The sequence below is a fragment of the Mustela putorius genome, unplaced genomic scaffold (assembly GCF_011764305.1).
Source record: "Mustela putorius furo isolate JIRA1106 unplaced genomic scaffold, ASM1176430v1.1 tig00000765_pilon_pilon_pilon, whole genome shotgun sequence".
Taxonomy (NCBI): Eukaryota; Metazoa; Chordata; class Mammalia; order Carnivora; family Mustelidae; genus Mustela; species Mustela putorius.
Window position 1 is genome coordinate 1,812,884 of NW_025421470.1, and position 26,612 is coordinate 1,839,495.

The following is a 26,612-nucleotide window of genomic DNA, read 5'->3' on the forward strand; positions in this document are numbered from 1 at the left end:
GGACCTCTTCGAGAACGGCAGGACCGGGTGACACTGTGAAAGTGGGGGGTCCTGCAGGTGGCAGAGAGACACCCCCGTCACCCCACCAGGAGCTGCGGGGCAGGGCCAGCGCAGGAAGCAGGAGGTAGCGCCCAGAACACACAAGACCTGGCCTGGGCAGCCCAGGGCAGAAGGTGGACGGGCACAGGCAGGGCCTGGGGTGGGACAGGCCGTTGGGGACACAGATTTACTACCCACTGCGGTGACCTCAGGTGACCCTCGCACCAGCCCGGGAGCGGCTGGACGAAAGCCCTCCGCCAGCAGCGGAGCACGGCGCCCTGGCTCAGTGTCCTGGGGCCGGCGAGGGGGGTCTGGCTGCCGATGGCCGTCACAATGTCAAGCGGCGGCCCTCCTCCCCCAGGTTTGCCTCCTGGCCACCAGGACTGGTTCGAGCCCGTAGGAGCCGGCCCCAGCGCCCACCGTGGACGCGTGCCGACAGACTCCTGCACGTGTGGGCTCCCGGGTCTGACAGGTGTGGCCACTCGGCTAGGTGGCGAGGTGGCTGTGAAGCTGGGGTGGGTGGAGGGGGTCTGGGCCGGGCGGGCCCCGGGGGAGCCGATAACAGAATGCACTCCAGAGGACTTAAGCACAGCGAGGTTTACTGAGAGTTCAGGGGCAGGGGGAGGACAGTGGGTCAGACCTGAGACCCAGCTTCCGGGAAGATGGCTCCAGAAACCACGCCAGGCTCCTGCTTGCGCTGGGAGCTCCCACCACTCCAGGACGATCCATCTCTGCCGGGGACTGCCCGAGCAGCCCCGCCTCCTCCCCAGGGGACCCGTCCAGGATCATGCGTCGTGCAGAGCGCACTGCCGGAGCCCGGGAGCCAACCAGCCAGCCAGGCAGGCAGGGCCAGTGCACGGCCCACCAAGGGGCTCCCAGTGCCCGTGGCCAGGGCCCCGCTGTGCTGCTCAGAACTCTCAGGAGAGCGCACCTCGCACCCTGGCTTGACTTTGCAGATGGCCTTCTCCTGGCCCTGGGCAGAGCTCTGCAGTTCGGCCCAGCCCCACTCCAGCCCCCCTGCACACAGGCCTTAGACCCTCGTGGGAATGCTAGCCACCCCCGGGGCTGCGCCTGTGGCCGACCCTCCCTTTAACCACCGGACCCCCTCGTCTCCTACCCGCAGCCGCTGTCCATTAGGAAACACATGCAGGCCAGACTTCCCCAAACTCACATCCACTTTAAAACTGTCCCCCCTGCCCCGCTACAGGCCAAGCTGGGGACGGGTGGCCCCGCGGGGGGAGGTGGCCCCTGGGTCCCAGGCTGTAGGGCAGGGTGAACAAGGGAAGCTGTTCCATGTCCGCAGGGGCCAGCGCCCCTAGTCCTGCCTCCTACAGCCCGCAAGCAGCTCCCGGGAGTGGCCTGGGAAGGGCTTCAGGAGCAGAGCTGGGAGCCGCCCCCCCCCCAGCACGGAGACCCCCTGAGTGCCAGGATGGCCCATCCCTTACACTGGGCCACCCGTGGGAGTGACCCCAAAACCCGAAGAGGAGGGAGGCTGGGGTGCCAGGAGGCACCCTCCTAGGGTCAGGGTCAGGGTCAGGGTCAGGGGTGGGACTCTTGATACCAGGAGCACCAGTGGAGAGACTGGGGACCGAGGGAGCAGCCCAACCAGACCAGCTGGGCTGGGCGACCAGGCCCCCACCGGGTTCTACCAGCCCCTCCCTGGCCCTCTTCCCCACGCTGGCCCTGAGGTCTCCCTCGAAGCCAGAGTGCCACCACCGACCCCCATGGGAAGGAAGGGAGGTCCTGTCACCCCCCAAGCAGGGGTGGCTGTTCCAGCTCTCTGCCCCATGGGGAGCCCCAAAGTCACCCTGCCCTGACCCCTGACCTGTGAAGCGTTACCTCCCGTGGCCAGGGCGCTCAGCAGCCCAGGCTGTGTCTCTGTATAAAGTGCTCTGAGAGTCCCCATTCAGATCACAGTGAGAGTCAGGGGCCACCCATGTCCCATAGGGCTGCGAGCCCCCACCCCGACGGACAGGAACCCCCTTTGTCCCGTACCTGACACCGTCAACACTGATTCTGTCCATGAGGCCAGGTTGACCGCCCCCACCCCCCCACCAGTCTCTACAGATTTCAGGGCCGGGGTGCGGGCTGAGTCTGCTGTGGGGCCCATGGGGGCATCCAGGGATATGCGCCCACACGCGGCAGCAAGGAAGGGGCTGGGCCCAGCTGGGGTATCGTCCTGAGGCGTCCCTCAAGGGGAGAGAAAGGGAGGGGGAAAGGGGAGAGCAGAGGGCCCCCCAGAACCAGGGCTGTGAGCTCCATGACCAGGAAGGAGCTCCGTGGTCCTGGAGTTTAGGGACCTGGGGGGGTTTCCTGGAAGGAGGTGTCCACTCTGGGATGCGTCCCCGTGAAGGGTGATCCCAGAAGGGCCAGGAGGGCCCGGCAGCCCTGGCGTGTCCGGGGTCCTCGGAAAGGGGCAGCGTCACCCCACACTCCCCATACACCCACCCACCACGAAGAGCCTGCATTGGGGGGAACCCAGGCTCTGGGCTGATTCCGGCGTAAGAGGAAATGGTGAGCTTCCGGGCAGGAGGACAGGTGCCCCCGCCCCAGAGCTGAGGCCCCGCCTTCCGTCCCCGCACCCCCGGCTTGGGCGGTGGGCGCAGAAGCAGGCTGCTAGCCTGTGGGAGGTATTGGGGGGCATCACTGGAAAAATCAGGACCTTGTGTGGATGGGCCTCTAGGCGTCAGCTGTGCGGTCTGGATCTCCGAATCGTGGCACGGTGGGATCTGCGTTCAAGGCCCACTTGAGGTCACGGGACGCCCTCCAGGTGCAAACCACCCTCTGCTGTAATTCCTTCTAAGCATCAGCTTCCCGAGGCTTGGAACCTGCGCACCTTCAGTTCAGGCAATCCCTCCCTATTCGCGCTCCCCCCACATACCTGAAGCAATTTAAAAATAAGTACTCTTACAAAAGACATCAAAAAATAAAACTAGAAAGACGGCTCGCGTTACGTAAGTGCAGGTAACGTGTACCCTGAACGACAAGGGGCACGGCTGAGGGAGTGTGAGTTAGCTCTGAGGTTCCGGGGGGCCGAGGTGAAGACGGACGGCGGTGGGGAGGCGGGCCGGGAGCTAGGCAGAGACTTCCCGTTGCTGGAGGAAAGGCAGCGTCCCGCTGACCGGCCCGGACACGCCGAACAGCTGTCCTCCTGTCCTGGAGAAGAAGCAGCTTTCAGAGTCCGTGAGTAGAGGGGCGAGGCAGCCTCCAGACCCAGGACGACAGGCCTCCCCCCAGACCAGGCACAGACAGTGGTGGCACTTGGGGCAGGGACACACGGCCCCCCGCCCCCTGGAGATCCACTCTGGACCCTTCCCAGGTCTCTATCTGCGGTTTTCTTGGTTTGGGAGCCCCCTCTCCCCGGGCTGGAATCTTGGCACACGTGTTCCTCTTGGCAACACTCTGAGAATAAACAAATTGTTCAAAGGTTAGTTTGAACTACACTTTGCACTTACCTCTCGAGAGAAACCTGGTGTCTGCTACTTTGCTCTGGAAAGAGTTCTGCGGTCACATGCGTTCCGGTAGTACTACCCGGGGGACAAGCTAAGTCAGTTCTGCCTTCCGCAGAGAAGTCTACACCCTGCCGTCTGCGGGCTGACCTCACGCGCGTGGACCGGAGCCTTGCTTCTCGGAGTGCAACTCACACCCTCCAGGCGCCACACGGATGAGGCCGGCAGAGCGCAAGGGACATGGAATGTCATTGACAGACGACCTGGTTTCAAGTCCCTACGGGGTCACTGCCTGACTGTGGCTGTGGGCAACGCCGCTTCTCCAAGCTCTGGCTTCCTGGCCCATGCAAGGGCCCGATGGTCATGTTTTGGACTTGATGGGGGGCGCAGTGACTTCAGTGCAACGCAGGCGAGGGCTCTGTGGGGGGGGGGGGCTGTGAGGACCCACCGCTCGGGGTCCAAAGAGCGCGGGTCAGCCGTCACCTGCTACGGAAGTGACGCGGGACAGGTAGGTGCTGCTCTGCTTTGTCCAGCGGGCACTAGGGCACAGGGCCGGTGGGGTCCTTGGACACGGGGGCGCTGGGCAGGGACTTCAGGTACTCCAGGTGCCGCCTGGCATCTTCCTGGTTCTGGCGCACGTAGTACACGACGTAGGTGATCACCATGGCGAACCAGCCGAACATGGTGACCAGCATGGCCACGTCCGTGGTCTTGTGGTGGGTGCCGCAGAAGCTGACCCCGGAGTCCAGAGCCTGGATCAGCGGCTTCCCCACGAACTCCTCCTGCGCGGCCGTGTGGCAGGCGATCTCGTCCACGGACTCGGGGTCCAGCTTGAGCTCCCACAGGGCCTCCTGCAACGCACACTCGCAGTGCAGGGGGTTGTGGGAAAGGCGGACCTTGGCGCTGAGCTTGCCCAGGGCGTCCTTGGGAATCCTGCGGATGCGGTTACGGGACAGGTCCAGCAGCCGCAGGCCCCCGGCCAGGCCCGAGAAGGCGGCGGGGCCGATGGTCTCGATGATGTTCTGGGACAAGTCCAGCTCCCTCAGCTGGTGCAGGTGCTGGAAGGCCCCGTTAGGGATGTGGCTGAGCTGGTTGGCATCAAGCTTCAGAAGCACAGCGTTGGTGGGGATGTCCTTGGGGATCTCCTGCAGGCCCCTCGCGCTGCAGTGGACCGCCAGGGCCCCGGCGTGCTCAGGGCACTGGCAGCTCTGCGGGCAGGACGCGCCCAGGCGCAGGCAGAAGAAGAGGATGAGGCAGGACCCTCCCGCGGGGACCGGCAGAGATGAGGGGCTCTGCTTGCCCACGGGGCCCATGCTGACCACACCTGGGGACAGAGGGCAGTCCCCTCCCTCGGGGGCCGCAGACCTGCGTTCTCCCTCACACCCGCAGCCGCTGCTGTGCAGGTGACCGTCGCGCAGACATCAACACTCCCTCCGTCGGCACGAGGGACAGCCGGGACAGCCGAGTTCTCCGCCTCTAAAAGAGAGCGGCCATCAGCGCCGCGGGCCGCGGTCCACAGGGAGCCCCAGGGCACTCTCTGACTTTGGGGGGAGATGTCACGGGCACCCTCAGGCGTCTGACCAGCGGGTTGGGGTGTCTCTAACTTATTTCCAGAGATTCCCAAGGCCACCCAGAAGAGCAAGGGTCGGTCGCGCTGACCGCTGGCTGGGTCCAGGAACTCGGACACACCCAGGGCACGCCTAGGCGAGCAGGGGCCGGCTCGGCCGGGCCAGGGGCCGCCGCTCGAACCCCCGCGGCTGGAAACGGGAAGAGAGGCCGCAGGGTTCTCCGGGGTGCGGGCAGCGGGACCCGCAAACCCGCGGGGCGCGCTCGGGGCCGGGCGGGCGGCGGTGGCCGGGGCGGCGGCTGTCGGGGACCAGCGCGTGCCCCGCCCCGGCACCCCGCGCGAGGCCGCCCGCACCCGGAGCCCTTCTTTGTCACCCGCGGGGGCGAGCACGCGGCCGGGGGCGGCGCCCAGCCTCTCGGTTGTGCGGGAGCAGGAAGGAAAGGGAGAAAAGCCAAGCCGTGGCGCGCGGCCGCGCTGGGGCGTGGAGTGGCGGGGCCGCGCGCGGGGCCTGCAGGGCGGGGCCGAGACCCCAGACCCGAGACCCCGCGACCCCGCGACCCCGGGCGGCGGGCGGGCGCGGCGGGAGCTTTACCTGCGCGGTCGCGTCTGGAGGCCGCTCCCGGCGCGGGAAGTGCGCGGGGCTCCCGGCACTCGAAGCCCGACCCGGAGCCACACCCCGGCGCGGAGGCGACCCCGGGCCTGAGCCCACCGCGGCGGCCGCTCGAACACACGCGGCCCCGCCTGCGGCTCCGCGGGGCGGGGGCGGGGCCCGGGGGCGGGGCTGCGAGGGCTGGGTGGGGCTTGAGGCGGCGCTATGAGGCGGGACTGGACGGGGCCTGGAGGCGGGGTCTGAGGCAGCGGAGAGGCTGGGCGGGGCTTGAGGCGGAATCTGGGACTGGGCGGGGCTTGAGGCGGGGCTGTGAGGCAAGATGGGGCGGGGCCTGAGGCGGTGGAGGGGGGAATTGGGCGGGGTCTGGGGTGGGCGTGGCCAGAACGGTGCAGGAAGACCAGGGGCCGGGCCTGGGGCGGGGCCGGGGTGAATTGTGGGGTCTGTGGGACGCGAGCGGGGTGGGACGGGGGTGGAGATCACAGGGGCTGGGGGCGGGGCTGGGGGCGGGGCTGGGGGCGGGCCGTGCGACCGCAGACCCCGCCCCTGGCCTGCGGCTCCGGCTGGGGGCTGGGGGCAGAACCTCCCCGCGGTCCACTGCCCCCCGCCCGGCCCCGGCTGGTGGGTGCGGTTGGGCCTTCGCAGAGCTGCGTCCGGCCGCGGACCTGGGCTGCGGGGCGGCAGTGAGCGGGCGTCTCGCGTTTCAGCGCGGCCGGAGCCGTCTTCGGGGTTCCAGGGAGCCACGTGGTGTGGTGACCCCAAAGCCCGGCTGACGGTGGCCGCGTCCGACATCCGCGCGCCCGAAGGCCGGCACCGCAGTCAGCCGCCGGCCGGGGCCCCTTCCCCGCCGCCCCGCACCAGGCGAGCTCGGCCTGCGGGTCACTGCGGGTCACTGCGCCACGGCTCGCAGGTCAGGTCCGGAGTCCGGTCGCCGCCCGCTTCGCGCTCCTTCCCCCCGCCCGGCTGTCCGCACCTGCCCCTGGGGGCGCGACGCGGCGGTGACGCGCTGTGCGAACGTCCGTGCCTGCGCGTCTGGGCTGACCACGTATCTGGGGTCGGTTTGGGATCCGACGTGAGATCCCGCTCACGGTGACTCGTTTCTGCCTCCGGTTACCCTGTTTCCGGCTGTTTCTTCCAGCACTGACCCCTCCCTGCTGGGCGGCCTTTGTGCCTCTGTCAAAATGCCGGGTCCTGCATGTGCGCACGCAGTCTGTTTCATCGGTCTGTTTGCTTGTCGTTTAAAGGATTTTATTCATTTATTTAGAGAGTGGGGGGAGGGAGGGGGAGGGAGGGAAAGAATCCTATGCAGACCCCCACTAGGGCGCGGAGCTGGACCAGGGCCTCCGTCTCCCCAGCCTGAGACCATGACCTGAGCAGAAATCAACAGTCAGGCGCTCAGTCGACTGAGCCACCCGTGCGCCCTCCTATCTGCTCCTTTTTATGCCAATTTTCCAAACGGTCTTCCTTGCTGTAGCTTTGTGGTTCTTGAGTCAGGCAGTGGGACCCTCCACTTTTTGTTCCTTCATAAAGTTCTTTTTCATTATCCTAGATGCTGTGCACTTCCTCGTGAGCGTTAGAACAGCTTGTCAGCTTCCAGCAAAAAAGCCTGGTGCGTTTTGTTTGGGATCCCACTGAATCCCTACATCAGTTTGAAAAAGTTGATACCTTGACAATCCGGAGCCCTTCAGTCCATGAACATGGTATACCTTCCCATTCATTTAGAACTGCTTTTGTTTCTTTCAGCCCTGTTTTGTGGTCTTGCGTCTCCCGTCATATTTATTTCTCATAATTTCATGTTATGTTAATGGTATCTTTATTTCAGTTTCCGCTTGCTAAATGCTAATGTATAGAAATAAAATTGATTTTTGTATACTGATCTTAACTTTGCTAAAATTGCTTATCTGTTCTAGTAACTTTTTTATAGATACCTGAGGGTTTTCTGCGTATACAATCATGCTATCTGTAAATAAAAAGAGTACTCTTTTTTCCCCAGACTGGAGGACTTTTACTTCAATCTCTATCTAATTTCTTTGGCCTGTGGCTCAGTACTGACTGGGAAGACTAAGAGCATATCTCCTTGTTCATCCCAAACTTGGAGAGCGTCCAGTCTTTTAAAAATAATGTTAGTGGTAGATTTTTTTTTTTGGTAGCTGTTCTTATCAGTAAGAGGACATTTCCTTGTGAAAATAGAGGAAACCTCTTGAAAATGGAGTCAGAAAGCCCCAAAGAAGCACTCTCACGCACGTCCCGCGCCTTGCAATCTGCGTCACCACCAGGAGGAGAAGGTAAGAGTTATCTTGAAGAAGGAGGACATTTTCCCCATAGGCATTAATAATTTCCTGCTCTTAAAAAAAAGGAAGGAAGACCCCTCCCTGCCCTAGCAATGACACACTAACTAACCGCCACTTACCGCCAATGGGGAAATGCCACAATCGTGAACTCTTGTTTTCTCCAATAAACTCTTCAAAGCAGCCCTTCTCAACTTTCTCCTGAAACCAAGTAAGCACTGACCTTCCCTTTGTCTCTTTGGAACTTCCTGTGGCTCACCTTAATTTGCCTCACTCCAGACTGCGATTCCTCTGCTATTCCTGAATACACTCTGTTTGCTAGTAAAATAGCTGGTCGTTTTATTTTTAAGGTTGATGTCTTCTATTTCTAGTTTGCTGAGAGTTTTTTTTAATCAGGGAGTGTTTTGGATTTTGTCAAATGTCTTTTCACCCATTGAGAACTTTTTAAAAATCAGTATATCCTTATGGAAGATTATATTAACTGATTGGCAAGTTTTAAATTAACCTTGTGTCCTTGGAATAAATCCCACTTGGTTATGCTGTGTCATCATTTTTATATGTTGTTACATCGTTTAAAGACATAGAGCTACTGAGGTTATATTTTTTCCTTGACTGAATGTTGATAGTTCATCTCTCTCAAGGAATTGTCTGTTTCCACATAGATCAATGGAACAGAATAGAGAACCCAGAAATGGACCCTCCGTTCTATGATCAACTAATCTTAGACAAAATAGGAAAGAATAGCCAATGGGAAAAAGTCTCTCAACAAATGATGTTGGGAAAATTGGACAGACACATACAGAAGAATGAAATAACATTTTCCTACACCACACACAAAAATAAGCTCAAAATGGATGAAAGACCTAAATATGAGACATAAATCTATCAAAATCCTAGAGGAGAACACAGGCAGCAACCTCTGTGACCTCAGCCGCAGCAACTTCTTGCTGGACATGCCTTCAAAGGCAAGGGAAGCAAAGGCAAAAATGAACTATTGGGGCTTCATCAAGATAAAAAGCTTCTGCACAGCAAAGGAAACAGTTGACAAAGCCAAAGACAACCAACAGAGTGGGAGAAGATATTTGCAAACGACGTATCAGTTAAAGGGCTAGTGTCCAAGAGCTATAAAGAAGTCATCAAACTCAAGACCAGTAATCCAGTGAAGAAATCAGCAGAACACATGAATAGAATTTTCTCCAAAGAAGACATACAAATGGTCAACAGACACATGAAAAAGTGCTCCACATCACTCGGCGTCAGGGAAACACAAATCAAAACCACAGTGAGATCCCACCTCACACCGCTCAGAATGGCTACAATTAACAAGTCTGGAAATAACCGGTGTTGGTGAGGATGCGGAGGAAGGGGAGACCTTGTGCACTGCTGGTGGGAATGCAAGCTGGTGCGGCCACTCTGGAAAACAGTGTGGAGGGTCCTCAAAAAGTTACAAATAGAGCTGTGCTGCGACCCAGCAATTGCACTACTGGGTTTTTACCCTAAAGATACAAATGTAGTGATCTGAAGGGGCACATGCACCCAAATGTTTATAGCAGCAAAGTCCACAAGAGCCAGACTGTGTATGTACACACACACACACACACACACACTGGAATGTTTCTCAGCCATCAGAAAGGATGAAATCTTGACATTTGCAACAATCCAGATGGAACTGGAGGGCATTATGCTGAGTGAAATAAGTAAATCAGAGAAAGAAAATTATCATGTTATCATTCGTTCACGGCATTAAAAAAAACAAAGCCGAGGAGCATAGGGGAAGGGAGGGAAACATAAACAGGATGAAATCAGAGAGCGAGACAAACCCTAAGAGACTTAATCATATGAAATGAACTGAGGGCTGCTGGAGGGAAGGGGGGTGGGGGACGGAACTGGGGGACGGGCATTCAGGAGGGCACGTGACGGGACGGACACTGAGTGTCGCGTGCAGCTGGTGAATCCCTGACCTCCCCCTCTGAGACTAACAATACACTGTGTGTTAGTGAATTGAACTTCAATAAATCAAAAATAAATTGTCCGTCTCATTTAAGTTGTTGAATTTATCAGTATAAAGTTGTCCATAATGTCTGCCACTTATGTTTTCAATATGGCATGGGGAGTGGTGTCGGCTCAGTCCCGATGTGGGTAAACTGCACGTCCTTTCTTCTGCTTCGATGAGTCGCCATCGAAGTCTACCAGTTTTACTCACATTATCAAAGAGCCAGTTTTTAATTCCATTGATTTCCTAATTGCCTTTCTTTTTTTATGGCCCAACTGATCTTTCGCTTACTTTGGGTTTAACTTTCTCCTCATTGTTTTGTTTTCTTAAGGTAAAAGCTGAGCTCACTGGTTTGACACTTTCCTTCTCCCGAACAGGCATTTTTGTGCTATAACTTTCCCTCCAGGTCCTGCTTTAACTGCATCCCAGACATGCTTGATGAGATTCATCAAGTTTGCAATGCTTTCTAATTTACCTTTTGATTTCTTTTTCAAGTCATGGGTTTAGAAGTGTTTTGTGTTCTTTCCAGATATTTGGGGATTTTCCAGAGCTTTTCCTGGTTTTGATGATTAATTTAAATTCCTTGTCAGAGAACATACTCTGTATGCTTTGGGTCCTTTTAAACTTACGAACTCATTTCATGGCCCACAAAGTGACCTGTGTGAATAATTGTTGTATGTGTACTTAAATGTGTTGTACGGTTGCTCCATGGACTGTTCTAGAGGCACTGACGAGATCAGGACTGCTGATAGTGTGAGTCTAGAATTTTACATTATTGCTGATCTTCTTGTTGCTCTATTAATTACTGAGAGAGGGTGTCGTTGTCTCTGACTGGACTGTAGACTTGTCTGCTACTCCTGGCAATTCTATCAGCTTTTGCTTCCTGTATTTTGAAGTCCTTTATTCAGATTAATATGTCTTCTTTATAAATTGGCCCTTTACCTTACGAGATAACCCTCTTTACCCCCAGAGAGTTTGCTTTGATCTCAGTTTTGTCTGATGCTAGCTTGGCCGCGGCAGCCTCCTTGCGATGACGTCAGTGTGGGTGTGCAATTCCTTCCTCTCACTTGTGTCTTTATCAGGCATCCGTAGCACTAGAGTATCTTCCTCCATATATTTATTAGCCACAAAGGGAAAAATAATAATTTTACAGTGGAGGGACGCCTGGGGGATTCAGTCAGTGAAACATCTGCCTTCAGCTCAGGTCGTGATCTCAGGGTCCTGGGATCGAGTCCCGCATCGGGCTCCCTGCTCCGTGGGGAGTCTGCTTCTCCCTCTGCCTGCAGCTCCCCCTGCTTGTGCCCTCTCTCTGTCTCTCTGACAAATAAATAAATAAAATATATAAGAAAAATAGTAATTTTACAGTGGAGGAGCAAGCAGAAGCCACCCTCCCTACGGGACAAAGGCAAATATCATCCGTAATAAGCAGTGAGTGTCCTTACCCCCGAAGCCACGGGCCGAGACACACCCAGCAGCATTTCTGTGCCATTCTTGCTGAAAATGCATAATTTCACTCCAGTGGTGAGAGCTCTTCAGACCCACCCAAGCTGAGAGACGTGTTATAAGGGACTGATGGGGGCAGTTCAGAGGAGGCTGGGTCGGTGCTGCAGGCTGGAGCCGACCCGGGGGAGAGCAGAGCTCACCACGGGGGGGTCCCAGACAGACAAAGCCCGGGCACGGGGGCGGGCGGGGGGTGGTTGCGGGATGAGACCCAGGCCATATCGTCTGCTGGTGGTGCGGTCCTGGCTGTGAGAACCCCCACGCCGGTCTTGGGCTGCAGTCCGCCGTCCTCTGCTCCCGCCCCCCCCCCGCCCTGCCTTCTTTTGGAGCAAGCGGGTCTGTTTGTGATTGCACCTTCTGTCCTGAGTTGCCTCCCAGCGGTGACTCTTTACCGTGTGATTTTGGCGTCTGTCCCTCTGTGGCTGCTGACTGCAGTGGTCCTTGAGGACCACCCTGTGCCGGGGTGTACATCCTCGGGTGTAGGATCGCACCACCCCTGACTCTGCTTTTGCAGCCAGCTCTCTCTTTACAGATTAAAGTAATGCGCGCCTCGAAGCTGCGGGCACATCAGGATGTGACAAATCAAACAGAGGCCCAGAGGGAGCCCCCGGACAGAGGAATAGTTCAGTGTTCAAAGTGACCAGACTCGGTGGGGCTGCTACCCCGAACCACAGCGCCGGTGCAGGGCAACCACGGACAGCGCGGAGCGGGAGGGGTGGACAGGCCAAGCTCCAGCTGAGCGGTTCTGCGTATGGAAAGCTCCGCAGGGCAGTGACGGGATGGGGCGGGGGGCACTGCGGGCGACAGGCTGCGGAGCTGGTCTGAGCGCCGGCGGCTCGCGGATCCCATATGCCTGGGTGACCGAGTGTGCTCTGCCTCGACAATAGGAAATTGGAACGTGCCACAAGGTTTGCCGTTCTCGGGCGATTCCGCATTGATAGTTGGACAGACAGATCGATTCCCAGCGCTCGCGGAAAGCTGTGTGGTGAGCCGTCTTCCCGGTCACATGGCCAGTCTCACGGGGCCGCTGGCCGCCGGCCAGGCCCAGGCCCAGGCCACAGGGCCCTGTGAGAGTCTGGCTCTCCGTCCACTCCAGACTACGAGAGCTGTGAGCACAGAAACACCAGAAACCTTCTATGGCCCTTCTGGCCACGTGGTCTGCCCGCTGTAGCTGCCCTCCCGACTGTAATTGGGCTCTGGGCAGATTACCTCACCCGTTTATCTGCCGGAACTGGGGCTCGGAGGCCCCAGGGCTGCAAGCCAAGGGCTGAGGCCGGCTAATTGCTTCCCCACCAGGAAGGTGGTTTTGCGAGGCGAGGTCCGAGCGCATCTCTCTGGGGACCAGCACAGAGGAGCCGAGCCTGTGGCATCCACAGGGGCAGGATGAAATGAGGCCCGTGAATAAAACAGCTCGGCGAGGCCAGCATGCTGCCCTCCCCCCGGGAGACCGCCCCTCCGCGGGGTGTCTGGGCGGCCCTCGACGCTCTGCCGTCCCGCCCCGCCTTCCTGGTGCACGGTCCGCCCTCTCTGCTCTGGCCTCCACATGGGCCCCAGGGGCCCCGGTTCCCGCCCAACCATGGTGACCCCCAGACGGAGCCCCACGCCCGCCCAGGAGGGGCTGGAGCCGCACAGAGGGAGAGGGCGGAGGCCGCTAGTGGGAGCCGGAGGGGCAGGGCCGGGGACCCCACGAAGAGGAGCCGCGGCAGAGGACGGATTGCCGCGTGCCGACTGCTCTGTCGTTTTTTCCAAGAACCGACTGTTTAATGTAATCATCGTGGCGACTCTGTTTTCCCTCCTCCGTACATCCTGACCTCCCCCGCCCTGCATTTATGTCGTAGGCGCTCTCCAGCGTCTTCAGTTAGGGGCTCGGGTAATTCGGTCTTTGATCTCCGAATAAGGTCGGAAAGGCTTCTCTCGAGACTCTCCAGCCGCTCCCACAGGCCGTGACATCACCCCTCCTGCCCGCTGCCTTGCGTTGGTTCGCTCCCCACTTAAGGGGCAGGTCGCAGGCAGGGAGGTGGCCGGCACGGTGGCCCCCTGGGCTTTCCCTGGACAACGTCCAGCTCACGGTCCTTGCTTGTCCTTCCCCAAGCAGCTGGAGTGGCCCTGGGACCGAGCGCTGACCAGGACAGCGTCTCCTCTTGCAACAGGGGCACTGCCTTCCTCGCTGTGCTCTTGCCGGGGAAACGGGACGGAAGCCCCTCCAGGGAGGATGGAGGGCAGAGGGCGGCGTCCCCCAGCAGTGCCCTGCTCTCGGTGCCACCTCCTGTCCCTCCGAGCTGGTCAGGGGACCGGTCACTCACCGTCCCAAGCGCAGGCCCTGGGAACCACTGAATATAGCTCTGTCCCTTCTGGTGTATGTTCTTGTTCTAATGTTACTGTTTTGTTTTAAAATTGTATTTATTTATTTAGAGAGAGATCATGAATGGGAGGAGGGGCAGAGGGAGAGGGAGAAGCAGGCTTCCAGCTGAGCAGGGAGCCCGGTGTGGGACTCGATCCCAGGACCCCGAGATCACGGCCTGAGCCGAAGGCAGATGCTTCACCGACTGAGCCCCCTGGTGCCCCTCGCGTCACTGTCCCCATGTTATGGCGGGGGGTGTGGCTCCATCCTGGGGTGGCCTTCGCAGAGCTGCTGAGGTGTCCTCAATGCGGTGACACACGCTTGTTTATGCCTGTCCCGTGTGTCTCCTCGGGGCCTCCGATCCCCACGGCGGGGCGGGTGCAGAATCAGACACACACGTGCGTGAACGGTGCGTGTTTATGCGTGTGCTGTGTCTGTTGCATATGCCCCACGGAATCAATACATGACTATAGATACAGATTTCGTTTTCTGTACACAGATACGTGGCACCTCACGTCTATAATTTACATGTGATGCCTGCGTATGTTGTGTATGTTTGTGTACGTCACGTGATGTGTACACGTGTATTTCTATATAAACACGCATGTGTGGGGGTGCACACACAGAAGGACCTCGCATGTGTGGGGGTGCACGCAGAAGGACCTCGCATGTGTGGGGGTGCACACACAGAAGGACCTCACATGTGTGGGGGTGCACACACGGAAGGACCTCGCATGTGTGGGGGTGCACGCAGAAGGACCTTGCATGTGTGGGGGTGCACACAGAAGGACCTCGCATGTGTGGGGGTGCACACAGGGAAGGACCTCGCATGTGTGGGGGTGCACACAGAAGGACCTCGCATGTGTGGGGGTGCACACAGAAGGACCTCGCATGTGTGGGGGTGCACACGGAAGGACCTCGCATGTGTGGGGGTGCACACAGGGAAGGACCTCGCATGTGTGGGGGTGCACACAGAAGGATCTCGGTCTTACCGATTGTGTTATTCAGATTCTGCCGTTTTCCTTTTGTTCTTGACTCCCTGGTTTCTGATAAAATATCTCAAATATTACTGTGGATTTGCCAATTTCTCCTTGAATTTCTATCACGTTTGCTTTATATATTTAAAAAGCTGCGGTGTTGGGTGATGGTTCCCGAACGGGACGCCTTCGGAATGCATGAAGCCGTTCGCTGCTCGAACGCTGCTCCCGGCTCCTCACGGAGGCCCCGAAGGGCAGAGGCGTCCGTGCGCCCAGCAGGACTCTCCCCACGCCTTTCTGCGGGACAGCCTTTGCCCAGTGCGACCTGTCTGAGTCCTTAGCTCTCAGACGTCTGTCTTAGGTGATACAGAAACACACAGAAAACAAGACAAAGGAGTTGCATTTTTTAATCTGATACGAAAATCACCATCTGAACGTGTCGCAGTTGCTGCCGTTGCGAGTGTTTCCTACCCTGTTCCGCGGTAAACATCCTCTGTGGGTCGCGGTGGACCCTGTCGTTCTCATCACCTCCTCCGGGGCGCACGGTTCTTCCCGTCTCTGCCCCCCACCACGGCCACGAGCCCCACAGCCGTCCTGTGGCCCCACGTCTGTGAGCCCTGCCGGCCGCGTGGCAGGACCGTGGGCGGCATCTCCTTCCTCCTCACGCGGGAGAGGAGACCTGGGCACTGGGACCGCCGCCTGACTCCTCCGCCAGCTCCGGGGAGACAGCTAAGCCACACGATTTAACCGTGTCTTTTCTCAGCACAGACCTTGGTCTATGCGCCCGCGCAGGTGTGTGTGCGTGTGTGTTAAGGACCGAACGTTTGTCCCCCACCAAGGCCCCGTGTCGGAGGCCTGACTCCCAGTGTGGCTGTATCTGGAGCCTCTAAGGGAGTAATGAAGTTGGACGGGGCGACGGCGTGCAGCCCTGAGGTGACAGGGAGAGGGACCTCGTAAGAAGAGACGCGGGAGCCCTCACGCCCTCTCTGTGCAAACGCCGAGCACGGGCAGGCGAGCTGGGCGTGCAAGCCAGGAGGAGAGCCTGGCCGCAGCCAGCCCCGCCCGCCCCTTCGGTCTGGGTCCTCGGCCTCCAGGACCGACTGGATGCGAACGCCCGCGGCTCAGCCAGACTAAGTCAGGGCTTGCTCTTAGAGAGTCTTAGATAGTCTTTCGGAAAGGGCGCGTGGGTAACGCGTTTTTTGAGCCTTTACAATTCTAAAGTGTCTTTATTTGGTGCCACCAAGGTCCCCACACCTGAGCACCTGCGTCGGGGGAGCCACGGAAAGGGCGCTGGGCGGCGGTGGGTCTGAGAGGGAACACCAGTTCAGGCCTCAGGGGCCTGTAGGATGTCCCGGGGAGGAGCCGGAAGGAGATGCCGCCGGAGATGCCCTCGGGCCCCGGGGGGGGCTTGGCCGTGGCTTGGAAGAGGTGTCAGTGGCCCAGACTCAGCCCCCTGACCGCTGTGTCGAACCCGGTGTGCGGGAAGCACAGGAGACACCGGCCCGGCCAGTTTGGGCAGCACGTTTAATGTTGGTTTTACAGTATTCCAGCCCTGGCCACTCCGGGCGGTTCACGCGCACCGCTGACTCAGAGCAGGGGCATCCCCCGCCACCGAGGCCCACCGCCTGCCCTCCCTGGGCTCACGGGACAGGGGTGCTGTGCCTGGAGACCCCCCCGCCTGAATCCCCGGCCTTGGATCTCCAGAGAAGCGTGTGCTCGTGTGGGCCCCGTCCCCTCACACACGGGCCCAGCCCCGACTGCTCAGGCAGTGAACTGCGGCTGCTGGTGCCCCCGACCCCAGAGCGGGCGAGGGTCCACGTAAGGTCATGGGTTGACACCATCTCCGGGGCGTGGGCCCAAGGAGAAGGCCACGGGGGAGCCCCAGCCGTCCAGGAAACACAGGCCTTGGGCCCACACACGTCGGTCGTGGACGAGCTGCCCACGACGTGGACAGGAGGGATCTTGCTGGCCGAGGGCCGAGGCCACAGGGGCAGGGATGGCTGCGGGGTCCCTGGGGCCACGTCAATCCTGGGGAATGGCCCTGTGACCCGAGCCAGCTGTCCCTTGCCTGGGCTCTCTCCTCTGGGGCGCCCTGACGCCCTCCACGTCACAGGCTCATCTGCCCGGCAGCTCAAGGTGGCCGTGAGAGGCGGCGGAGCCCACGCCACACCACACGGTGCCTGGAAGCAGCCCCCGCCCGCCCGGGGTCCGGGGGCGACTGTGGCTCCGGCAGCTGGTAGTAGCCTGTGTCCGGGGCAGCGCACGTCTCCACGGGGACCGCGGGAGGACAAGCCTCGCCCTCCCCTGGCGGCGGGGCCCGGCCGGACTGCACGGGTCAATAGAAAGCCCCAAACAGAGCGGCCACCTTCTGGAGGATGGTCTTGTGGTTGGCGTAGAGCGGAATGCGCTTGTCCATGACCTGCCACTGGACGGACATCCCGGGGTCGCAGGTGTGCAGGTGCTGCAAGGGCGAACAGAGATCCGGACCCCTGCTGAGCCGGCCCAGACACCCCAAACTCCAGCTGCAGGAGGACTGTGGGGACGCCGTGGCCCAGGGCCCGGCCCTGCTCTGGCCTGGCCATCGGCTGGCTCACGGTGTTCTCGTAGCAAAGCGGAGTGACAACAGAGCATGTGGCCTTGTTCCCGGGGATTCTGTCCTGCAAACGCAGCCCGGGGTCTGCTCCCTGGGCCTCCAGTCCCAGCTCGGACTGATCTACATACGGGGGACCCTATCCCCCTGAAGGCCGAGAATCCCGCCCCCTCCCAGGAGGTCCGGCTCTGACTCCGTCCTGCCCTCTCCTCTTGGAGCCCCTGCTCTCTGCAGCTCCCCCTCTCTGGTCTTAGCCAGCTCTGAGTGCCTGGGAACCGGCGGGACCCCCAGAGCATGCTCACCCCACCCCACCCCACTTCTTGGGAGCCCGTGCCCGAGCCTCCTACAGAGTTCAGCCTCTTCAGATCCATGTCGCTCTGGTCTGGGAAGTGGATGCTGACGGCCACTGTCTCTATCCAGGCGTTGTCTGTGTTCCTCGGGTCGTCCACGTAGCCCTTGTACACCTGGGGGGCAGCACGGGGGTGGGCCGGCCCGCCCCAAGGAGCCCTGAGCCCCACCCCAGCTTTTTCCCAGAGGGACCCGCGTGGGCCCTGGGCTCCGTCCAGGCCCTGGGACACCCTGGGCACCGCTCTCCGCTGCCCCAGCCACCTCCCTCCCCCTGCCAGCTCTCTCCCTGCTCCCCAGCAAGGCCCCAGCGTGCCCGGCCCATGGTGGGGCCCTCGCCGCACTCATCTCCCTCCCGGTGTCTGGCCTGACATCCGGACCGTCTTCTACTGTCCTTGGAGGGACTGAACGGGACGGCTGACCTCAAAATCATGACGCTAAGTGAGAGAAGCCAGACGCGGAAGGCCGAAGGCGGCACACTGTGTGATTCCACCAACAACCAGGGCCCTGCGCAGGCCGACTGGCGCCAGGAGTGGGGGAGGGGCAGGCGGTGAGCGCGGGGGTGGGGCGAGCCCTTGGGCTGATGGGAATGCTCTGGAACAGGCGGAGGTGGTGGTCACACACACACAGGGCACTCAAGGCCACTGACCTGCTCCCTTTGAAACGGTCCATTTTATGTTACGTGGATTTCAGCTCAATCAATAAGCGAGTTGATCCTTCTTACAAAGTACAGAAAAGAGGCGGCAGGGTGGCCCCGGGACGGCCCTCGTGACAGGACTGGCTCCAGAGTCAAAGCTCTAAACCCCAGCTCTTGCCTGTTTTGCCCTGAATGGGCCAGAAACAGGGCCGGGGACAGCTGGGAGGTCCACTGAGGACGCTTGAGGAACCCCGGCGTAAAGCCTCCGGGGCCATGGAAAAGGGGGGGTGAATTTTAAATCAGGGCCTAAAAATAGGACCGTCGTGCATTAAGCAAAAATGTTACGGGGAAATGTGTGCGGTGTGGCTGCCTTTCTGTCACGCACGTGTGGGGTTCACGCAGAGACCGTGGGCCCGGAGCCCACGCGGGCGGCCACAGAGGCCAGCAGAGAGAGGGCCTGGCGCAGGGCGCTCCGGCCCCATGCGGGAGTGAACGTGGGAGTGCGGCAGCACGCGCGGACCGCTTTCGGAATGACGGGAAGCTTCCATGAGGAATGCGGGCCTGAGCAAGTTGCCTCCCGGGCCACGGTCTGGGGAGCCTGCGGGGGTGTCCCAGCACCCCCTGCCCAGGGAGGCACAGACCCTGCGGTGTCTCAGGGCAACAGTGAGTGTGGGAGGGAGGGGCCGCCCCCTTGATTCAGAGAGAACAGGGACAGAGAAAGAAAGCAGGTGCCCAAGGCCCAGAGCCACGGCCAGCCCCGTCTGCTCCCCCCCCCCCCCCCCCGCCTTTCCTCTGGGAGCTGCGGGGAGGGGGTTGGGTCCTGCTCTGCCTGCCGGTCTCACCACCAGCACACCGTGGGAGCCCAGGACACACGACGGGGTCGAAGCAGAAAGGCCGCCTTACCTCGGTGCCCTGAATCAGCAAGTTCTGGAAGGACGACCAGAACTCCCTTCGGAGGACCTGCTTCAGCTTCCGGGGCAGCATCTCCCCCGGCTCCCGGGAGCCCTGCGCAGAGGAGGCACAGGCAGGTCTGCGAGGCTGTCCAGAGACCCACATCCACGGGCCACCTGCCCGGCGTGGGCCGCCGGCCAGCCCCCCAGGGCCACCGGCAGGGGAGTATCTGTCAGCTCAGCTGTCTCGGGGCTGACGTGACATTGCCCAGAGCCCACTGCCCGCGCCAGCTTGTGACGGAGCAGGGGTGGGTCAGGCCAAAGCCACAGCCTCTGAGGGCACCGGGGCCTCTCTCCCGCCCCCATAAAGTAACCAGCGCCCTGTCCTCTGCCACAGGGGGCTGCAGGCACACGGCCTGGAGGCCTGCAGGCGGGCCACGGGAGGCTGCGGCAAGCTGCTCGGAAGATGCCAGTTAGTAGGATCCACATTGGGGCTGGGCCAGTGTCTTGCCCAGACAGACCAAAATGCCCAGGAGGGAGGCTGAATCATGGTAGAGAAGCCCCAGGGTGAGAGGGCCGGCCGTAAGCCACCCCCGATTCGGCATGGTGCTCCCTCTGTCGGGGGCACGGGGCTTCTTGCGGCAGGGCCCAGAGCTGCCCAGACTCCTCATCGCAGCCCGAGGACCGGCCACCCCCAGCAGAGGAGCAACGGCCACGGACAGGTAGATCATGGAAGCTCCGGGAACAGGCTCAGAGGAGAGGCCCCTGAACGGGGCCGCACCCCAGATGCTGTGCACCAGCTCAGAGCCTGGCCTGGTCCTCCTGCTAGGACCCCAGAACAGGGCTGGGGGCCGGGGAGGGCAGCCTGATCTGGGAGTAAAACCCAAGCCGTTCAGCCCACGGTCTTCTGCACCTCAATTAGTTTTGTCCCCACAAGGTCCTGGGGTGCCCTCCAGGCTTCACCCCTACGACCTGCCACTCCCCGCCTCCCCACAGCCCTGCAACTGTCCTGTCCCTAGGGCTCAGCTCAGCGCTGCACAGGACGCAGGGGTGGGTGGAGACACCTACAGGAGGAGCCGCGTCTGCCCCCGCGGCTGTGAGCGCCGCGAGCTCGCGGGCCCCGGCGTGGACGCAGCCCCAGCCCGGAGCTTCTGCTCAGACACAACGGGCACCAGTTAGGCTCTCGCACACCAGAGCCTCTGAACCCGGTTTCACAACTACAGAATGAGCCGACGGGAAGGGGACCTCCTCGCAGTGCCCAGTCCCAGCCTGTCCTTCAGGACCAGGGACAGAGTCTAGAACCGTGGGGCGGTGACCGCGGGGGGAGGGGCGGGTCTGCGGGAATGGGCCGACTGGACGCTCGCGCCGGCTCACCCCTGGCAGGGCCCAGGACTCCGAGCGCGGGGGCCTCACGACCAGCACTTCCAGCATTCTCTTGATGCCCTTTCTGCAGATGGCTCCGTCCTGGTTCCGCCTCCACCTGCAGACCAGCCGCTCGTGGCAATCCTCTGACGTCAGCACACCCCCCCACACCGGGGAGGGAGGCCACGGGGTCCCGGCCCTGCCCCTGCCCTCCCGGGGGCCGACCCTGTCTCCTTCCCCAGCAGCTGCTCCAGGCGAAGAACCCGGCTGGTGACCGCTGGGAAGTGTCTCCCGCGTCACTGATCCCAGCAGGACTAGAACGGCCCCGGCTTTCAGGAAATAGTTTATCAAAAGCCTCCAAGAAACACGCACCCGGGGCTCTGCTGTTCCGCCATTTGCTCTTGGGAAATGCTGGGTGGGGTCATATGTGTTTCCAGCCTGTCTGTGGGCCTGGGCCTTGGTGCTGCCCCTCCTCCCAGAGGCACGCCAAGGGACAGGGACCTGAAGGGAGACAGCCTCCGGGAGTGGGGACAGGCCTGGGTTTTTCCCAGGGACAGGGACATTCCCACGCTGTGTCTCGGGTGTGCCCAAGGGTCAGTGGCTGGGGTGGACATGACATGACGGGGCCCACGGGGGACTGGGCGGCCTCGTCGGTGGCACTCACCGCGTGATCACGGGCTGCAGCGTGTGGTTGGGTCCAAAGCGACAAAGGCTTCCTCGCCCGCGCAGTCCTGTGCGGCCCATGGGGTTCCTGGGGTGGACGGGGGTCGGTTAGATTGCCACTTGCCTCCGGAAGGACCAGGACGGGGCAGTGGGCAGAGGCCACTCGGGGGGGCGTGCGGCTCCTCCAGGATCCTCCCCAGTCCAGGATTTTCAGAGCCTCAGCAGCTCAGCTCGGCAGGAGGCAGGGAAGGAGCCCATGTGTGGAGGTGCTGATAGGACCCCAGATCTGCCAGCCCCTCCCCCAGCCTCCCCACCTAGGGCTGTCCACCTGGGGACAGATGTCCCTGAGGGACCCCGAGGGATGAGGCAGGAGCTTCAGGTCACCTTGGAGTTGGCTGGAAGAGGAGCATCCAGCCTGACCGCGGACAGTGGTGTCTGTCCGAGTGGCCGTCCGGCCCGCCATGCCCAGCCCACCACGCCACGCCACACGCGTCTGCACCCGGAGGCCTCACATACGTGGGTCCCACTATGACACACCAGCCTGCTCTCTTCCCGCGCCACAGCCTCGCGTGGCCTCCTGTCGCCGCGGAGGGGGGGGGGGTCCATCTCCCACCACCTCCCGACACGCGGCCCGCTCCTGTTCCAGGACGTTCCTGAAAGCCCCACGCCGGCCACCTCTCCGCAGCCGCCCCGGCCCTGTCTGCTCCACGGGACTCACGCATCCCAGCCTCTGCTTCCCTCCACTAATTCTGACGGCTCCTTCCTCACACCCGGGCCCTGGAGCGTCTCCTCCCCAGAGACCCTGCCCACAGGAGGCTCCTTCATCTCCAGGAGCCCAGGCTGACACAGGAGGTGACCCCCAAGGACTGCCGGGCAGGAGGTCACTGATCACTCGACAGCTGGACGTGGGGCATACTTTGCACAGTGGGACACCGTGCCCATCCCCACAGACACGGGCAAACACGGCCACCCCGGACGCGAACCCACTGCCCTCAATGGCTTGCCTGTGACCAGAACCCTCTCAGGGGAGCATGCTCTGCCCCAGAAATCCATGGAGATGGCGGGACAGCGGGGTAAGTCCCACGAGGGGCGGGGGGGCCTCGTCGAGGTCAGTGTGTCCTTTCTTCTGCATTCTGTTCATTTTTATCAGGAAAATGGCTAGTTTGCCAAGACACGGCAGCTGAGAAGCAAGCCTCCAAAGGCCCCCACAAGGGTCGGGGTGATGTGGGATGGTGGCGGCTGCACTCACAGAGGGAGCCCGTCCTGCACCACGTAGAGCCCGTGGAAGCTCCGCCGGTCTGTGGGCCCGTCCACGGCGTTGTAGCTGATGCCGGCCAAGGCTTCCGGGGCGCTGGGAGCAAGCGGAGAAGTCACGGCCCCGGGGAGACAGGGTGGCACCCGGACAGGGCCATCAGAGAGCCCACGGCCCCAGGTGCCCCCAGCCACACGCCTCCCTGCGTGTCCCAGCCCTTGAGGAGATCAGGGCACCCCGTCCAGGCCGGAAGCAGACCCTGCCCTGAGCCAGCTCTGGTGGCCACCTGGGAGCGCCAGGGGGTCCCTCACCCGCCCTCCTGCCCGGGGCCGAGGACTCGCACACTCACTTTCCCACGGGGTCCACCGAGCCCTTGTCCTTCCTGTCGTCCGTGTAAAAGGGCGGGTCATAGATGAGAAACTCCATCTGCATAGACAGGGGTTGCCCCCCTCAGACTGTCACCCAGACCACGGCTAGGGGCCAGCCACCCGGATGACCAAGGGCCATCAGAGTGCTCGTAGCCAAGGCCGCCGAGACTGTCCCCAAAGTGCATATGGTAGCTCCGTGCTCGGGCAGGCTGGGGGGGGCGGTGGCGCGGCACCCCCCCAACGGGGACTGCTGGTCTAGGGGAGCCCCCAGGATGGGGAGCGGGTCCAGGCTGGGCTCCAGAGATGAGGAGGACTCCAGCTGGCAGGGACTCGGGAGGAGGAATGGAAGCCACCGTCTGGCATGTTCTGGAAAGACCAGAGGGAAATCCTGTGGGCCAGGGAGGGCACGCAGAGGCTGTCTCCCCTTCCTCTCCCTTCCGTGCTTTCGCTCAGCTGTGGCACTCACAAAAGGGGCAGTGACAGCTCCCGGGGATGCGGGGTCCAGGACGAGCGAGGTGGCTGGAGGCGGGGGCGGTGTGCTCCCTGTGCGGGTCAGGTCCCAGCTCCACCACCTCCCGCCGCCGGCGCCTACGGGACTCAGCCTCTTCCTCTGTCCGGCACGTCCCAGGGGCTGGAGTGGGCGAGGGCAGCCAGTGCCCGGCCGTGTCGGGGGCTCGGGGCAGAACTGCTGCCCAGAAGCCCGGGCGTCTCCTGGCAGGGCTCACTTACCTCCCAGGGCACCTTCTCGTTGGGCACGGGGAACCGTGTGACGTGAGCGAGAGGGTAAAGGAGGTGCCGGGCGTTCACGTGGTGGCCGTCGCCCACAGCCTCCGCCGTCTGCCTGCCGTCCGGCTCACGGTCCTGCCCCTCTGAGGCCTTCTGGGGTGCTGGGAACAGCCACAGGGAGCCGTGGGCAAAGCTGGACCCCGGCTCAGGCACCTGGCCCACAGGACAGGGGCGTCCTCTATGGCCCTTTCCCCAAAACTGGGCCTCCTCCACCTCCCCGAGCCCAGAGTGACCACCAGCAGCCCTGCAGGGGGCCCCAGCCCAGGGCCCCAGGACCGTGGCTCTGGGAGGACTGAGATCTGGGGTCAGGCACTGTCCCCGCAAACCCCCAACCAGCAACTGCCTCCTTGTGTGGCTGCCCCAGAGCCCGTCCAGGGAAGGAGGACCAGCCATGCCCCAGGAGAGCTAGTCATGCCCATTTCTAGAAACACAGGCTTTGCTTTCTGTACCCCAGCAGCTCCTGGAGCTGCCCCTCCTCTGTGTTATGAGGCACACAGGAGGAGGTCAGGGACACAGGCCAGGCCTTCCCTCCGAGTCCCCCATCTGGTCATGTCAGAAGCTCATCTGTGCTGGGCCCCTGCTTGCCCGGGGCAGGCTATGCTCCTGCTACGTCTTTTGGGCTCAAGGATGGCTCTGTCAGCTTACCCCCAAGGCCCGTGAGAGCGCTGCCTGCTGCCTCTCCTCTCCACAGACCCCCAGACTCAAAAGAACATAGCCGAGTAGAGACCAGCTGCTGGCGTGGTGCCCCACTCACCCAGGGTGGGGAGGGCCTCCTCTGAGCCAAAGCCACTGTCCCTCAGTGCCTTCATGACCCAGTGCAATGCTCTGGACGTCTGGGCCACCTGGAAGGCATACGCCAAGCGAGATGTGGTCAGCGCCTGTCCCCGTGCAGCACACCTACCCCCACCCCTCCCCCGAAAGCACGAAGGCACTGCTGGAAGTGCCCCTCCTGCTGCAGTGACCTCACCAGCATCCAAGCCCACCCTGCTTCCCTTGGTCCCCAGCAGTGCCCACCAGGGAGACACAGAGGCCACTGGACCTGGACACACCAGAGGCCACCGAACCATGCTGAAGCCCCGGGAAGAGCTCTGAGCTGTCTTCTCAGGGGGAAGGATGACCCATGGAAGCTTCCCAGGGCTCCTGTTCCTCCCAGAGAAAAGAAACTTCTGGAAGCCAAACATACTCAACTACAGGCAAAGTAGGAGCCACGTGATGAACAGGGGCCAGGAGAACACCGCTCGGTGGGCGGCAGCCGCACTCGTGTTAGAGGGTGGCAGCAAGGCAAGACCCCACAGGAGAGAAGGCAGTTTGCACAGAGCCTGCAGGCAGTGGTCCCCGCGTGGGGGCTGGCTGACGGCGGACACCCTGCCAGCACACGGGCCCAGGGGCTTGCCCCCCACCCCGACACAGCAGAACTGAGAAGGCGGGAGACTCCGGTGACAGCATAGGGGTGCAGGTCCTGCCTGCCGGGAGGCTGCTGTGGGCTGCAGGGGCTCTCATAAGAAAGCACAGGTCCTCTGTGCCACCAGCAAGAGGTGCACAGAAGGGCAGGGACCCAACCCCCACCCGGCCCCCCCTCCTTATCCCGGAGGCTGCAGGCCTCCCCGGCCACCAGCCCCCGTGCATCTCTCCGTTGCTGTGCTTATGACACTCCGCTGTGACAGGGGACATTATGTCTGTGCCCCCAAGACTGGAAACCTCTACGCAGGAGACAATGCCTGTTCGCCCTGACATTCCTCGGGCCGGCCCTGGATGTGACACAGAGGGGGAGCGCGGAAACATGAAATGATGGACGGACGGAAGGAAGGAAGGAAGGACGGACGAATGAATGAACGAATGAAGAGACGGATGGGCGGGTGAGGGAACGTTCAGGGACCGGAGCCCAGCTTGCCTGCAAGGCTGCTCAGGGCTTCCTGTCTCAGGCCCAGGGCTCGGAGCCCAGCTGTGTGGCCCATCCTGTGGGGGGACATCAGTGCTCACTGCTGGGGGATGGAGGGGCTGCTCACCTGGAGCTAACTGCCTATTGACAATGTCCTTCAAGCTGCCTCCTACAAAGGAACGCGCTCCTGCATGAGGAAGCGTCAAAACCTTGGCCCCTCATTGCCACCATCTGGGGCGTTCTGAGACGTCCACACGCTGCTTTCTGATGTCGTTCCTCATTCAGACGCACCCTGCACCTCCCTCCCAGCATCCCCTGGTGGCCTGGGACGTCTGGACGTGGAGTCCTGCGCAGCGGTCATCTCAGAGGACAGCTCTGAGGGGGCCAGAGAAGGGGACCAGAGCAGCCCCTCTGACCAGCCTGCGGTGTGGACACCCCCAGTGCTCACTCTGACCAGCCTGCGGTGTGGACACCCCCAGTGCTCCCTCTGACCAGCCTGCGGTGTGGACACCCCCAGTGCAGTGGGGCCAAGCTCGGCGGGGAAGTGTTTGACAGCATTTTCTGGAGGACAGAGAAGGTGCTGCTTCCAGTTGGGAACGGATGCCCAGACATTCCCCAAGTCCGTCTCAGGGTCATTTCCCCAGAGTGTTCCCTCTCAGAGAGCGGGGGCCAGGCCTGTCGGAGGCCTGGTCCAGACGTGGGCCCTGGCCCGGAACTCACCTGCGCCTCCAGGGAGGCGAGCCTCTGCTCCAGGGAGCTGGACCGCTTGCGACCCTCCATTTCCAGCAGGTCCACCGCGGTGTTGACCCTGGAAGAGCACAGAGCCGGGCTGAGCTCTGGCCTGAATGTCGGGAAATACGGTCCCAGGCTGCAGGGGGAGGTCCCTGCCAGACCCAGTGGCCCGGCCTCTCCTGCCCTTCACTCCAGGCCTCCTCCCCTCCCCCTGAAAGTATCTACAACATGCGTTTCCGTCAGAATGAACACGGCCTCCCGCCCCAGAGAGGGCGGTCTCGTAGCGAGCAGCTGCCCCCCCGCGCCCACGGCCCCTCGACACTTGTAGGGCCTCCCTGGGGGCGAGA

The 26,612-nt window shown here is 61.6% G+C and overlaps 2 protein-coding genes, 1 long non-coding RNA gene and 1 other non-coding gene across 5 annotated transcripts in view; 1 reads left to right on the top strand and 3 right to left on the bottom strand.

Moving 5' to 3' along the window:
- Nucleotides 1-621: 621 nt before the first annotated feature.
- Nucleotides 622-5,814, bottom strand: LRRC3 (leucine rich repeat containing 3). The gene is made up of 3 exons (XM_045084359.1): nucleotides 5,648-5,814; nucleotides 3,495-4,964; nucleotides 622-3,195 (listed from the first exon to the last, which is right to left on the bottom strand). Exon 2 carries the CDS (start codon nucleotides 4,799-4,801, stop codon nucleotides 4,028-4,030), a length of 774 nt encoding a protein of 257 aa, XP_044940294.1. The 5' UTR covers nucleotides 4,802-4,964; nucleotides 5,648-5,814; the 3' UTR covers nucleotides 622-3,195; nucleotides 3,495-4,027.
- Nucleotides 5,815-6,196: 382 nt separating this feature from the next.
- On the top strand, nucleotides 6,197-8,651 carry LOC106006791. Of its 2 annotated transcripts, none has more exons than XR_001181062.2 (4): nucleotides 6,197-6,883; nucleotides 7,212-7,362; nucleotides 7,813-7,947; nucleotides 8,613-8,651. It is a non-coding gene; the product is annotated as an uncharacterized LOC106006791 (long non-coding RNA). The 2 variants fall into 2 exon arrangements; XR_001181064.2 differs by having other exon boundaries at nucleotides 6,197-6,572.
- Nucleotides 8,652-15,967: 7,316 nt separating this feature from the next.
- The window catches only part of TRPM2 (transient receptor potential cation channel subfamily M member 2), a 56,984-nt gene continuing 46,339 nt past the window's right edge, over nucleotides 15,968-26,612 (bottom strand). Inside the window, 11 exon segments of the mRNA XM_045084360.1 lie at nucleotides 15,968-17,222; nucleotides 17,699-17,815; nucleotides 19,237-19,338; nucleotides 20,598-20,703; nucleotides 20,958-21,086; nucleotides 21,250-21,336; nucleotides 22,498-22,599; nucleotides 22,850-22,926; nucleotides 23,598-23,755; nucleotides 24,409-24,496; nucleotides 26,254-26,341. Coding sequence (XP_044940295.1) covers nucleotides 17,097-17,222; nucleotides 17,699-17,815; nucleotides 19,237-19,338; nucleotides 20,598-20,703; nucleotides 20,958-21,086; nucleotides 21,250-21,336; nucleotides 22,498-22,599; nucleotides 22,850-22,926; nucleotides 23,598-23,755; nucleotides 24,409-24,496; nucleotides 26,254-26,341 — 1,180 coding nt within the window. The 3' untranslated portion in view covers nucleotides 15,968-17,096.
- Nucleotides 19,295-19,360, bottom strand: LOC123393223. Its single transcript, XR_006607951.1, has one exon. It is a non-coding gene; the product is annotated as a Z6 small nucleolar RNA (small nucleolar RNA).